Raw genomic sequence first — 12,401 nt, 5'->3', positions numbered from 1 at the left:
TATCTCATTAATTCTGTTTGGTTCTAAAGCCAGTCTTGGATCTCTTCAGCTAGACAGAAAACGCTACCATTACATGAGCAAACCCCTTGGGCAAGGTGAGAATGCTGTCCTGTGCCAACTAACACACCTGTACATATTTTTTTCATCGCTCAATTTGAAAGCACCTTATGATTTGTAATGAGCTGAAGTCTCAGGCTGCTGTTGAAGGGGAAATTCAGAGCCAGTAACTGGTTGGCAAAGGGAACTCTCTTTCGTGTCTTTAAATTTGTATCTCGCCCTTGGGCTCTGCGAAGTTGAGAACTGAACATCATCTTCAAGATTTAAAGGGCAGTTAAGTAAGCAAACAGCAATCTTAGGTTTTACTATAAAATCAGAATAAAACAAAATGTACAGATCTGTCTTGTAGTCTACTTTCTGTTCTAACTTCCTTTTTTTGCTCACAACACATGGGACTGTGGTTGGATATAAAGCAAGAAAATATATTGTATTCTCTCTACTCTGAGAAATTACAATCAGTTTTATTCCTTCTGGCAGAGACCACGAGGTAGCTGCTACAAGTTTAAATTTAGGCAAAACCAATACCATGGTGTCTGAGTTTTTAATGGCAGTTAACCAGAACTGGTTTCTTCAACTGAGCATCCGCCTTTGCTCAAGTTTGAAATTGCCTTGACCTTAATGTTCCTGGATTCCCAGAAAACATCTACCAAGAGGTTCTGTACTCCAGGAGTTCCCTGTAGTGATGGCAGTATCGTATTTCTTGCATAATCTAGAAGATTTCCCACTCAAGCATTCCATGAGAATAGAAGATGATGTTTAAAAAAGTGCTGCATGCAAAGGGAGAAGCGAGGGAAGGAAAGGGAAGTAAAAGCTGAATGCTTTTCATTAACTGCTCCCAACTCACAGTGACTTGGTAGATGATGGTCTCTTCACATCTGGCCACTTTCGACGCTGAAACTGCCTAATTTTCAAGCAGCAAAAGGAGAAAAAAGTTAACCATCACCAAGAAAACCACCAGCACTACAGTCTGAAAGATGAGGCAGGAGACAAGTTTAGCCTGAATTTTGACTACAAAGATTAGAACATGCTGTAGCATCGGAACAGAAATAATGCCGGTGTTCCAAAGTAACTGGGGTGGCAAGAGCTTGTGAACACCATTCCAGGCCGTGTCTGTCCCTGAGGTCCCCAATCCCACACTCCTCACTCCTTCAGCATCGAGGTGGTACTTAAGCATAATAACTTTAAAAAAAATGTACCTGTATTGCTCGTAGCTTCCATCTTTGAGTCCTAGATGAGGAAAAATGAACAATGTTACTAACCATCGCCTGCAACAGAAGAAAGTATCGGGTAAGGCACAATTTTTTAAAAGACCTAAGAATGTTAACATTAATGTGTATTGCCATGATAAATATTTCCATACGTGTTAACTGGAGCTGCTATTTTTTGTATTTAATCCCTTATTCTGGGTAAAATAGGTTGTAAATTGGGATAGATATCTTTGAATCTTTTCTGTAAATGTCCTTCAGTGGTGTATTTAAATGCCGGAACCTGTTGATTTCAAAATGTACAGCTCTACATGGTGCATGTACTAAATAAGACCTGAAATAATATTTTGGGCTTTGGTGCACTCAGATCACAGCATTTTTGGGGTGGAGGTCTTCAAGCTCTAAAGGTAATGATTTTCTTGAAAACAGCATTTCTTATGTCAGCTTAATTGTACTAAAGGGTATAAGAAATGCAATTTAGAAAGAAGTACATCTCAGCAATAATCCTCACTGTACTATTGAAGTATCGTTCTTAAGAAACATTACATAGCACAAATTGAACAAATATAAAAAATAGAGCATGCAGCCATCAGCTTCAGTGGGACATTACTAGTATAAATAAATACTAAAATCCTTTTGACCAATATGTTTTATAATGAAGTAAGAGCCCTGCTTCCTTTAGGGAGTTTTCGAGTGTAACGGGAGAGGCACTTACCCAGATCCATGTTCCTCGTTCTTGGGTTGCATTGTTTATGCCCTTTGCAGCTTCTTAGTTCCATGAGCTGGACGTGCAGTTGATTGAGAACGTCTCTATCTAGCGTATTCACCGCATTAATTAGCTGCAATAAACAGGGGTTCCCATTAGTAACTAGTGCTCCGTAGTTTGGTAACTTTCATATATGGACTACATGTGGTTTATTTGTAACAGGAAAGAAGTCAAATCATACTATCAAATCATTCAGTGATTTAGGCCTTATCTAGAATACATTCTGCGCCAATACCGCATTACTTCACCTTATCGTCAGTAAGGAACAACGATGTATCTCTAGAGCTGTTCTGTGATCACATACCTGATATGGATCGGTATTGAGATCAAAATACTCCAAAAATCCTGTAGCAAATTCACAAAACAAGAAGTTGTGGGTCTCATTGATTGTCCTCAAACACCAGTACGTGTTGTTGTTGGCACTGGTACAGGCACAGAAAGGGCCCACTGCAAATTGAAGAGTTATAAAGACATAAGCTGCGTGCTGCTGTCTTTAGGCACTGTAATAAATCACTTTTTGTTTCTGGTATTGCTTTATTCATAGACAGTTCCTCTCTTCCTCCCGAGCTCTAAAGCAGAGAACACCTTCCAGCACCCACCTCTGGTTCTGCGCAGCCCTGACCGCACCGCCTGGGAATCATTCCAGATGCTGAGATACTACATGTGTTTGTGTTATACACAATACCTGTAGGTTTTATTTGCAATTGGTTTTCATTTTAACTCCCTTGTGCAAGGGTAATGCCAACACTGAAACACAGAGTATTCAGTATGCGGAAGGCTGCATAACGATACTGGTAACTTCTCGTAACCCAGCATCCTTGCCCAGCCTGCTGTCACTGCGAGTATCCTTACGTGTCCACAGGGGAGCAGTCTGCCAGTGCTGGTTGTCATGGGTGAAGCAGGTCAGACCAGGCATGCTGCACGTGTCATTATTTTTTATTCTCTTAAGCAGTTTGCGCAGTTTCTTCTTCCGTCGTTGCTCTCTGATCAGCCACAGCCTGTCTTTCTCCTGTAGGGCTTTCCTGCACACATGAAACATTAGGGTCATGCAGACTCTGTTATACTTGAACACACCAAAAAAATGAAGCGGCTAATAAAATAAGCTGCTGTGAGGGAAAGAACGAACTGGTATTTTTTAATTAAATGGTTTCTCTTCCAAATGGTTCTGGATATGACTCTGCAATTCAATGGCACTGAAAAAAAAATGAAGCCAAAGAGGCTTATAGGCTTGCCTGAAGTCTGTGATGTGACATTTCCCAAACCAGGTACCTTATATCTCAGAGTTTACAGGCATTTCAACAAAGACTTAGTTCCCTGCCCTATCCTGTGTGTTTGTTCTTTTTAACACAGGATAAATGCAATAGTATCCCTCTTGCTTAGTTTGTAACTTGTGTGCATGGACCAAGTGTTCACATCTTTGTATTTCCTTTTTCAAAGGAACAGGCCTTCACTTACTTGAAAGGGTGAAGACTGGCTCCCTTGTGCCTCAGTTTGCTCTTGTGTTTTGAATGGTAACTGGAAAATAAAACCAGCATTTTTGATGAACAACAGAAAGACAATTGCTCCTGTTCACAGCACACTTCTGCACTGGATTTGAAGCAGATTTAATCCAGTGTCACTTCTCGCTTCAACTTATTCATTCAGGGTATGTGGGGAACACAAAGCAGCCTTGCTAGACTGGGTCAGGCCTTCTCAGACCTGTTCTGCCTCTTCCTGCCCTCAGCTCACTTGTGCATGGTGACCTCTGGTGCTCCCCCACTGAACTGCAATATGTATCCACGGGTAAGTCCAGCTACAATCTTCAATGTTAGTTGTCATTGGTTCTTGTTCCCCTACACGGGGCAGATAAAATCAATAGACTTTTAATTCAATTACAACATTTCTTCAATGAAATATTCACTAATTTGTTCAGATGATAAGATGACAAGCATCTTCCTGTCATTTTCCTTCTGAATGAAAGAATTTAAATACCAGTTGTACTTTGTAGGGTTGGTGTTTGTTTGGGGTTTTTTGCTTGGTTTTTTTTCCCCCATTATTACTACCTAGAAGTTCCAGGAAAACTTTAACAAGGTGCATGGAACAATGGTGTCTAACATATTCCGAGGTGTAAGCAGAGGCAATTCAACTGCTGCCTGGCAGAAGGGCCTGGTACTTGTGCAGCCATCCAGCTCCTCCAGAAAGCGTTTGGCAAGAGCGCGGTAAGTCAGCATCCGCTTCACCAAAGAGATTCTGACCTCTCCTGTGAGGACATACATCAGCTACAGTTGCACACTACAAATAATTACGCCCAAGTACACAAGAAATACCTTATCTTGTTACAGTCACACTCTTCAGGTCGCTTCTTCTTCAGATGACCTCTCACCTCCCTCAGGTTTTTTATTTTATTTTGCAAAGTTTCAATCTAAAAAAAAAAATAAAGATACCAGTTAAAAAAATACATCAGGATTTAGTCTTTTTCTGACCTGCTCAAACCCATTCTATTGTCACCAAATGCTTCCTTTTCAGCACCTCCCATGGATCCCACCACTAACACACTTTTTCAGATTATCTGAAACTACAGCAGGAGGAACCTCCCTGGTCCAGTTTGCCGCTTGGGCAGCGCAGCACGGGGGAATGGAGGGCACGCAGCCCCACACAGACGCCCCTCCTGCTTCCACTGGGATTTTTCATCTTGTGCTCTCCAGCACATTTGCAAAGGGAGATGGTGACTCAAAGGAAAATGACGCCCTTAAAGTTCAGCCTGTTATGCAGCTGAGAAGGGGATGGGGAAGGAGTGTTCTGAAGTCTCCTCTTCAGAGCTTCTGCAAAAGCAAAGCAGTAAGGCTCCTCATTCTGCATGGCCGCCTCTGGCGGTGCCTGGCCACACAGGATATGGATTAGCAGTTAATTGTGCCACCCACACAATTTATTTTTAACTGCCTATTTTTTTTTTCAGCAAATGAAACTCTTGCTTTTGTTCAGCCCAGCTCACACACAGTGTAGCCCATTTCCACCCAGATGGGTATTACAGGCTTCTTCTTCGGTTCATTACACAGCAGAAAAAACAAAGTAATCCAGCATGAACAACAAAGTCACTGCGAAACTACCATTAGGCACCAGTGACCATAAGTCTAGTGGAAGCACAGACGGGGCAGCATTCAAGAAAAACACACACAGAATCCAGCCCTGTGACCCGACATCAAGAACACAACAGGACATAAGTGGGCTCTCATTTTCTTTGGCACTCCATACACCCTACATTTTCAGAAAAAAAAGTTAGAAGAGCATGGTAATACTGAAATTGCCCTTTTTTAATTCTAGCAGAGCTAGTACGTTTTTCAGTATCTATCTGCCTTGCTATGTGTCAATCTGCCCAAGGAGGCCAACGAGTTCTTACACAGGACTGTGCTGTCAGTCCGGGGAATGTGGTGAGAGATTACAGGAGGTCTTTTCATTTACCCTTCTCTTTGGTATTTGTTCATACATTTGTTCATTGTTCATCATTATCTGGTCTTTAGAAGACTGCATCTTTCATATGCAATGTGTGAAGGGTTTGAGCTTATATTCTTTAATATTAGTGACAAAAATGTCAGATTAATTTTATAGGCAAATTTAATTATCTCCAGGTTCTTCATATCCACAAGCATAAGGAAAACGAATTCAATTCCAAAGTGCAAGGATTAAACACAAGCAAGCAAAATAAATCATTCTAGAAGCACCAAAACTAATGAATCTCACTTTTCCTTGGGTTTCTGTTTGACAGTTGAAGGCCTCTTTTTGAGAGGTACATGGGGGAGCAGGGCTAATAAGATGTGAAAAAGATCCGGATGCAATTTTTCCCAGGGTGGGAACACTTGCAAGTCTCTCATTTATCTCATAAGGCTTGTGATATTTCTCAGCTCTCCCTTCAGTTACCGTTCTCTCCTCCACTCAGCATCTTGTCTTCACAAACTCATAATTACTTATCTCTGAAATATCTATTCTGAAATCAGCCAGCAAGTTCAAAAGGTTCCATGGGAGGGACAAAAATACCCAGTGGCAGACAGACACAAACACCGTCAGCATGATCCTATCGGCCCACAGAAAACCGTGCCAGAAACACTGACAACACATGACTGAGAACATCACTGACCTCGTGGTCAATATGAAGTTTATGGTCCTTCCAAGCCTGCAGTGATCGGTACAGATCCGTGTCGCACTGAACGGTGTCATTCTCCAGGATATAGCACCTTGGCATGGAAAAGCAAACAAGGTTTATCATAGTGGATACACACACACAGAGTAATGCAAACTGCTGGTTTTAATAACATAACTCCAGGACAGATGAGAAGCCAGATTGGAAATGACAAGCAGAATTCAAAAAAACAATGTTCATTCACGAGAAGAAGTCTGCTGGGAGCCAGAAAAAACGTTTGGGTTTGAGTTGCCATGGAAATTTTTCAGAAGTAGAAAAATTCAAGGAGAATACTCCTATCAAGCAGAACCTGTTGACTGCTTAATTTCTATATGTAAATTGTGCTGCAGAGTCCTTGCTTATTCATTAGGCTGTCTACATAAATAATCTCTACTAACTAGAAAGCACTGAAAGCATTACTCAGAACCAATTTCCCAATGCATAATTAAGTGATATAGGGGTAAGGGCAAAGATAAAGTACTTCTTTATAAGATGTATTACTATATCATAAACCAAAGGAAAAAAAAAAGACACCAATTTTGCTGTTTTCTACAAAAGGGATAAATATTTTCAAAGATATCTCCCCGACTTCAAAGGCAAAATACCCTCTGATAATTTTAAGTGCTTATGTTTCACTAACTTTAATGCAATCCAGATTTTAAAATTCTTTCAAAAAAACCCACACAACCAACCAAAAACCCCACACTTGACATATTTACTTGAGAAGTTTATTAGGGGTCAATAAATACCATGTAGTCATTTTTGAATGCTTGCTTATATTAAAGCTCAGTATTTTCAATACTCATACATTTTCTCTAAAGCACCTCATGCACGTTGTCCCCCTGCCTTCTCTGCACGTGTTCCTGGGGACTCCTCACGAACTACACACAACCTTCCTGACAGTTCCTTCTATGGATTTGGGATTCACCCAGCAAGATGGCAAAAATCAGTTGAACTTGTTCCAGAAGAAAAGCACAAATTCTGATTTATGAGTCCTGAACATTCACGAGAGCTAAGATAAGAGGGCACAATCCTCCGATGCCAACCCAGCTACATTTCCTCATGTTAGCAAGTCTCTAACCCTGTAAGCTGAAGTCGAACGAAAACCACAGATATCAATGGCAGCTAACTGGCTCGTGCATGTTTACATGAGCTAGTCATTAAACAATTTAATGCATGTAATCAATAACGATTGGTGGATTTCCTGATAATTCACAAGCAGAAATGGTGAGTAAACTAATTAAGTACAGTTGAAGAAACATCATGAGCCCCTAGACTTGCATGCTGAGGAACAGACTGAGCTATTAAAGTGCCCAGACAATTCCCTCACCTCTCTCAATAAGTCCCATTTCCCAGTGTTCCTGGGCCATGCAACTTCATTCGTAATTAATGTAGATTTTCCTTTCCTCACGCTGGCTACAGAAAGCTCCGAGAGGCTGCTTCCTCCCTTAGGACTGATTTAGTGTTTGAAATACAAAGCAACCCACGACATTAAACGAGGTCATGCTGCACTTAGAGCCCACGGTCTGCAGCCAGGCCAGGGGACCCGCACACGAGATTTCCGTGGGCAGAGCCTTTCCTGATTTCACGTAGGTGCACACACAAGTGTTGCAAGGAGTCCTGCCTGTCCTCACTGGGAACACACGCTGATCAGCCATTACCGTCACCGAAGTGCAGAAGACAGAAAAGCCCCCGCTATAGCTCCTCAGGCCCCTCTGTACACGACACAATTAAAACTAAACTGAAAGCTATTGTACAAATGAGAATAAAAATTTTAGTGAAGCTAGACTGGGCATCCAAGAAGGACACCATAAGCCTATCACAAGTTAACACCCATTTATGTAGAGCAGCCACTTAAGCAGCAAAATCTTTTAGAAATACATGATGTGCACTCACCTGTGAGTCACTTTTATCAGGTTGGGGGCCGTATACTCTGCAATGCCACCAGTCCCACTGTACTCCCCCGTGTCTTTCTCGTCCTCCTCATGAAGAATAGCCCTCTGCATCGTGTGTCGCTTGGTGATGTTTCTCAGTAAGATAGGCTGGTAGCCATCCTCCAAACCCAAGTTATAAACAGCTCCATCCAGCTCGACAGACACAGAACGGATGGAGCGATTCCGGACGTAGCTTGGTTTGTATTCTGCACGGAAAAGGAAGTGAAAGGATTAAGGAGGGGAGAAACAGCGTGTTACAATTGGGAGAAAAAAAACAGCCCATACTGTGACATTTGGAATTAACTGGATGACAAATGGTGTTTGTAGCAGCTGCCCTCAGAGCTGCTGCGTCAATAGTTTTGCATGGACAGGTGGATACCTTAAGGCACGAGAAAGTGGGGCAGATGTAATGCAAATGCACAGGGATGGCAGAGGGGAAAGAAAATGTGCTTGTCCAGTATCACTTTGAGAGCAAACAGCTCGTCCAAAGAGACTCAGCTCTGCCCCCGGTGTCGCTAGATGGCAGTAAGACATCAACACCCGACCGTGCCCGCTCGGGACAGCAGCGCTGGGGTCGCCCCCACTGACGCTCCTCTGTTCTCTGCCGCCTGCAACCTCCCGTGCGAGGACTCCCGCCACGCTTGCTCAAGGGCTCCCCAGTGTTCAGCCTGAGCCTTTTCTCAATTCTATGCTCTCTCCTCAAGGTAAGATGCTTGATTTTTTGAGAATGATTAATATCTGAATCTGTATCCAAATGTAATTCTTTTCTTCGCAGTTATTTTCCTGATGTGCAGCCCAGCCAGTGAGCTTGCACACAAGGCAGCACCCTCCAGCGCCATGCACTCCCTCAGACTTGGCTTCTGCATTTGCAGCCCAAAGGCAAAATGAAACATTTGCTACAAATTGTCACTATGCAGTATGAGATTCTCATTGATCCTTTCACTGTTACTGCCTTCCAAAGTTCTCTGTCCAGGCCCAAATCCCCAGAGCTCCTCTATTGTTTGGTCTGGAATGGCAGAAATATAACCCAGTTACAGAGTCTAAATCCATATGTAAATTTCCCTACTGTATGACGGGGGCCACCTCAGACCATATTTCCTCCTGCTCACTGCCAGTGACTGCTGAGAGTCACTCATTACACTGAGCATAATCATCTCATTCCTTGAGAAAAAAGTACAGCCCAAGTCTCAGAGCCCCGCCGAACCAAACCTCTCCTCTCCTCTCCTCCCTGCCCAGTGCCCCAGTCTTTGCTCTGTATATGAGACCTGGAGTCATCCAAGACATCACTGCAAACAACCGGGTCCCTGGGCTGCCCTGGTCACCTCCCCTGCCCACAGAGCTGATTCCTTCTGCAATCAACCAGTGTGCCAAATGAGAAGACCAATCTTTCTTGCAATCCCAAGCTCTGCAGAAAATCCAGCTTTCTTTATGGGATAATATCCCCAGCAAAGCAAGCAAAAAAAACACCAATGAAAAAAAAGAAAAAGGGAGGTAGAACAACCAAAATTGACAAAAGAAATACTCATGCCAAGTGGCATGCTTTGGCATTAACACAGAATGACTTTTTTCAAGAAGCCTTATGCTAATCCGAATGGATTGTAAGGTCTCAAAAGCCATTTTGCAGACTGTGGGAAGAGAAATAAACATCTCCCCCACCTCGAACTGGCCCAAGCACTATATTCTTGTCAGTGCCACACACGGAGAGTAGAATACCAGCTGGATTGTCTGGCTTTGCACATTTTCCTCCTGTGGTTCAAAGTTTATTGCTGATATTAAGCCAGGTGAGTCACTGCTGAACAGGGGAAGAAAAAAAAAAAAGACAGAAAAAACCCCACAAACAAACAAACACGACCAACCCTATTTCAGGCACCCAGTCAGGAAATGTTTGGCTAAATGAGAAGGAAACTCCCATCTTTTCAGAAGTAGGAGGAAGTTCCAAAAAGCTACACCCTGACAATTACATTCAAAGTATAAACTCCCACTTCTTTAATTGTTCCCTCATTCCATGCCGTTAAGCTCAGCCAGCTAACGCTCTGCCTCGCAGGCCGCAGAGCGGAGCCGCGGCCTACGGGAGCAACGCGGGCCGGCGCGGGCCGGCTCGGCCAGGCCGCTGGCAGCTCTTCCCCACGACCCGCTCCCGCCGCGCCCAGCGCTGTGATTGCTACCAACCCCCATTATTTTCAGAGGAAGTGGTTAAAATATTTAATAATATCAATACTCATCTGTACTGTGCTCTCCCACCTGCAAAAAGCACTGCAGGCATGAATACCAGTGTCTGATTACTTACTAGTCAATCCTCCCCCAGGTTTAAGTTTTATTCTACAGTTTTTTTACCTGTGTACACAACCCACAAACAAAGTAGATCTACGGCTGTTAAATATGTATTATGATTTATTAAATATTTAAAACACCTATACTCCCTTTTTCAAGTTGGCTTTGGTAAGTTCTCTGAGTCCCAATGCCTCTCTTTGGCCTTGCAGACGCCTGCTGCCCTACAGACAGTACTGGTGAGAAGTTGCATCCTCAGAATTGAGTCTGGAAATGGAGTCCAGAGCAGTTTAAGCCTAAGAAAACGTAAGTTTTAGTGCCCCACTCATCCAGCTGTGTCTTCTTGGCCCACTTGAGAAGCACGCGTGTCTTCGCTGGAGCCTGAAAGGAAGGACCCCGGTACACTGTTCGCTTCACGTGGCCCTGACAGTCCAGAGACTCAAACACACCTGATTTTTTACCACTGTTTTTTGGTGGCATCTCAGGTTTCAACACTGTGTAGCGAAAGCACGAACTGCAGTATCCAAAATTATTAATCGACTGAATGAAAAGAGGCAATGTTGTATTTATAAAACCATAAACTTCATACGTGACATAAACATGCCCAGCCTTCAGGTTTATATTTACCTCTCTTCACATCGTCCTCACTGAAGCCTTACTACTTATTTTGCAGCCTCCAAATTAATGATTTAACACTGAGATCATCTGGAAATGATAGCGCTCTCAGAGATAACAGGGAAGAATATAACCAGCTGTAACTACTGCATGGCAATTTCCCCAAAGCAGGGTGACGGCTCAGTGGGAACAGTGCACGAGACACAGCTCCTGCTCTTCCCTCGTGACACTTTACACAGGTATTTTGGATCTGATGTATTTTCCAGCATCACAGTGATGACAGAATAAGCCAGTATGCAAGGATTCTGCTTCTACATGTGCCACAAGGAAAATGCCCACCACTAGCCGCATTAATTCCTGCCTGACATTTCCCAGTAATGTCCATAGATTTTCCAGAATTTTGTAGAGAAGAATATTTTTTTTTCTATGACACCAAAGTAAAATTAGGCACATGCAAGTCAAGTTTTTGAAAATATCTCAAGGGTCTAGAAATGTAGATAAAGCTCTAGAGGTGTTTTTCTTGGGCATTAGGTACCTAGGAGTTCTAGAAATCTTATTTTGAATCTGTGTCCTTAGATAGTTCAAAGAGGGGAAAAAAACTAACACAACAACAACCAACCCAAAACAAACAAACAAACAATCAACACAAAAAACTTCCTTACATCCAGTTCCTCACAACTGCCATTAAAAATTATACTTCAAATGCACTACCTCTAAGGTGCTGATATTTGGGCTTGGTTTATTTATTTATTTTAATAACAAAGAAGGTCATTTTGCTCCACCATTAAGACTACCTCAGAAGAAAAATTAATTACATGAAAATTGGAATAAAAATGCACTAGCCCCTTTGTACACACTTCTGTTTGTTGTTTACAAATCTGTGTGGCCCATCATCATTTCTCTGCACGCAGCTTAATAACTCCTTTAATCACATGCACTTGTTCATCACAGGGGGCGATCAAACCCACAGCAAGAAAAACATAACAGACCACAACACAGCCAAACGGTTTGAGAGGTCACTATTCCTTTAAACTTTCTTCCTGCTGCAAAGCCTTGTTTCATCTTTCTTACAAAAATAAAAACACACTGGAGAAAATAAAGAGGTCACAGAAATGCAAACATTCCCAATACTCAAGCCCAGATATACCAAATATTAATCCTTATGTGTTTCCAGCATGTAAAAGCTTTGCAGGTGAGCTCTGTACTTGTAAATGGCCCAAATGGTGTGTACATGACATGACCCTGTTCTGCACCTGAATTTACTCAATTTAGAAAACCCTGTTGCCTGTTAGATGTGCTGGTGCACCTGACAATGGGCCCAGCCCATGCCTACATTAGAAAGTAATTATTTTATCAAAACATTTGGTGCTCCAGCCCCTCTACCAGTAATTTAGTCTCATCTT

The 12,401-nt window shown here is 42.5% G+C and overlaps 1 protein-coding gene across 4 annotated transcripts in view; it reads right to left on the bottom strand.

The window, feature by feature from the left end:
- The window catches only part of SULF2 (sulfatase 2), a 137,462-nt gene that overhangs the window by 2,915 nt on the left and 122,146 nt on the right, over positions 1 to 12,401 (bottom strand). For all 4 annotated transcript variants that reach the window (XM_065645799.1, XM_065645801.1, XM_065645800.1 and 1 more), the window contains 9 exons: positions 8,078 to 8,321; positions 6,140 to 6,236; positions 4,335 to 4,429; positions 3,484 to 3,543; positions 2,881 to 3,050; positions 2,333 to 2,475; positions 1,978 to 2,101; positions 1,254 to 1,284; positions 902 to 958 (listed from right to left, as the gene is read on the bottom strand). In XM_065645799.1, coding sequence (XP_065501871.1) covers positions 902 to 958; positions 1,254 to 1,284; positions 1,978 to 2,101; positions 2,333 to 2,475; positions 2,881 to 3,050; positions 3,484 to 3,543; positions 4,335 to 4,429; positions 6,140 to 6,236; positions 8,078 to 8,321 — 1,021 coding nt within the window. The remainder of the gene's footprint in view (positions 1 to 901; positions 959 to 1,253; positions 1,285 to 1,977; positions 2,102 to 2,332; positions 2,476 to 2,880; positions 3,051 to 3,483; positions 3,544 to 4,334; positions 4,430 to 6,139; positions 6,237 to 8,077; positions 8,322 to 12,401) is intronic.

The sequence above is a fragment of the Caloenas nicobarica genome, chromosome 15, assembly GCF_036013445.1.
Source record: "Caloenas nicobarica isolate bCalNic1 chromosome 15, bCalNic1.hap1, whole genome shotgun sequence".
Taxonomy (NCBI): domain Eukaryota; kingdom Metazoa; phylum Chordata; class Aves; order Columbiformes; family Columbidae; genus Caloenas; species Caloenas nicobarica.
Note: the sequence above shows the minus strand (reverse complement) of the source record. Positions and strands in the feature narration are given on the sequence as shown.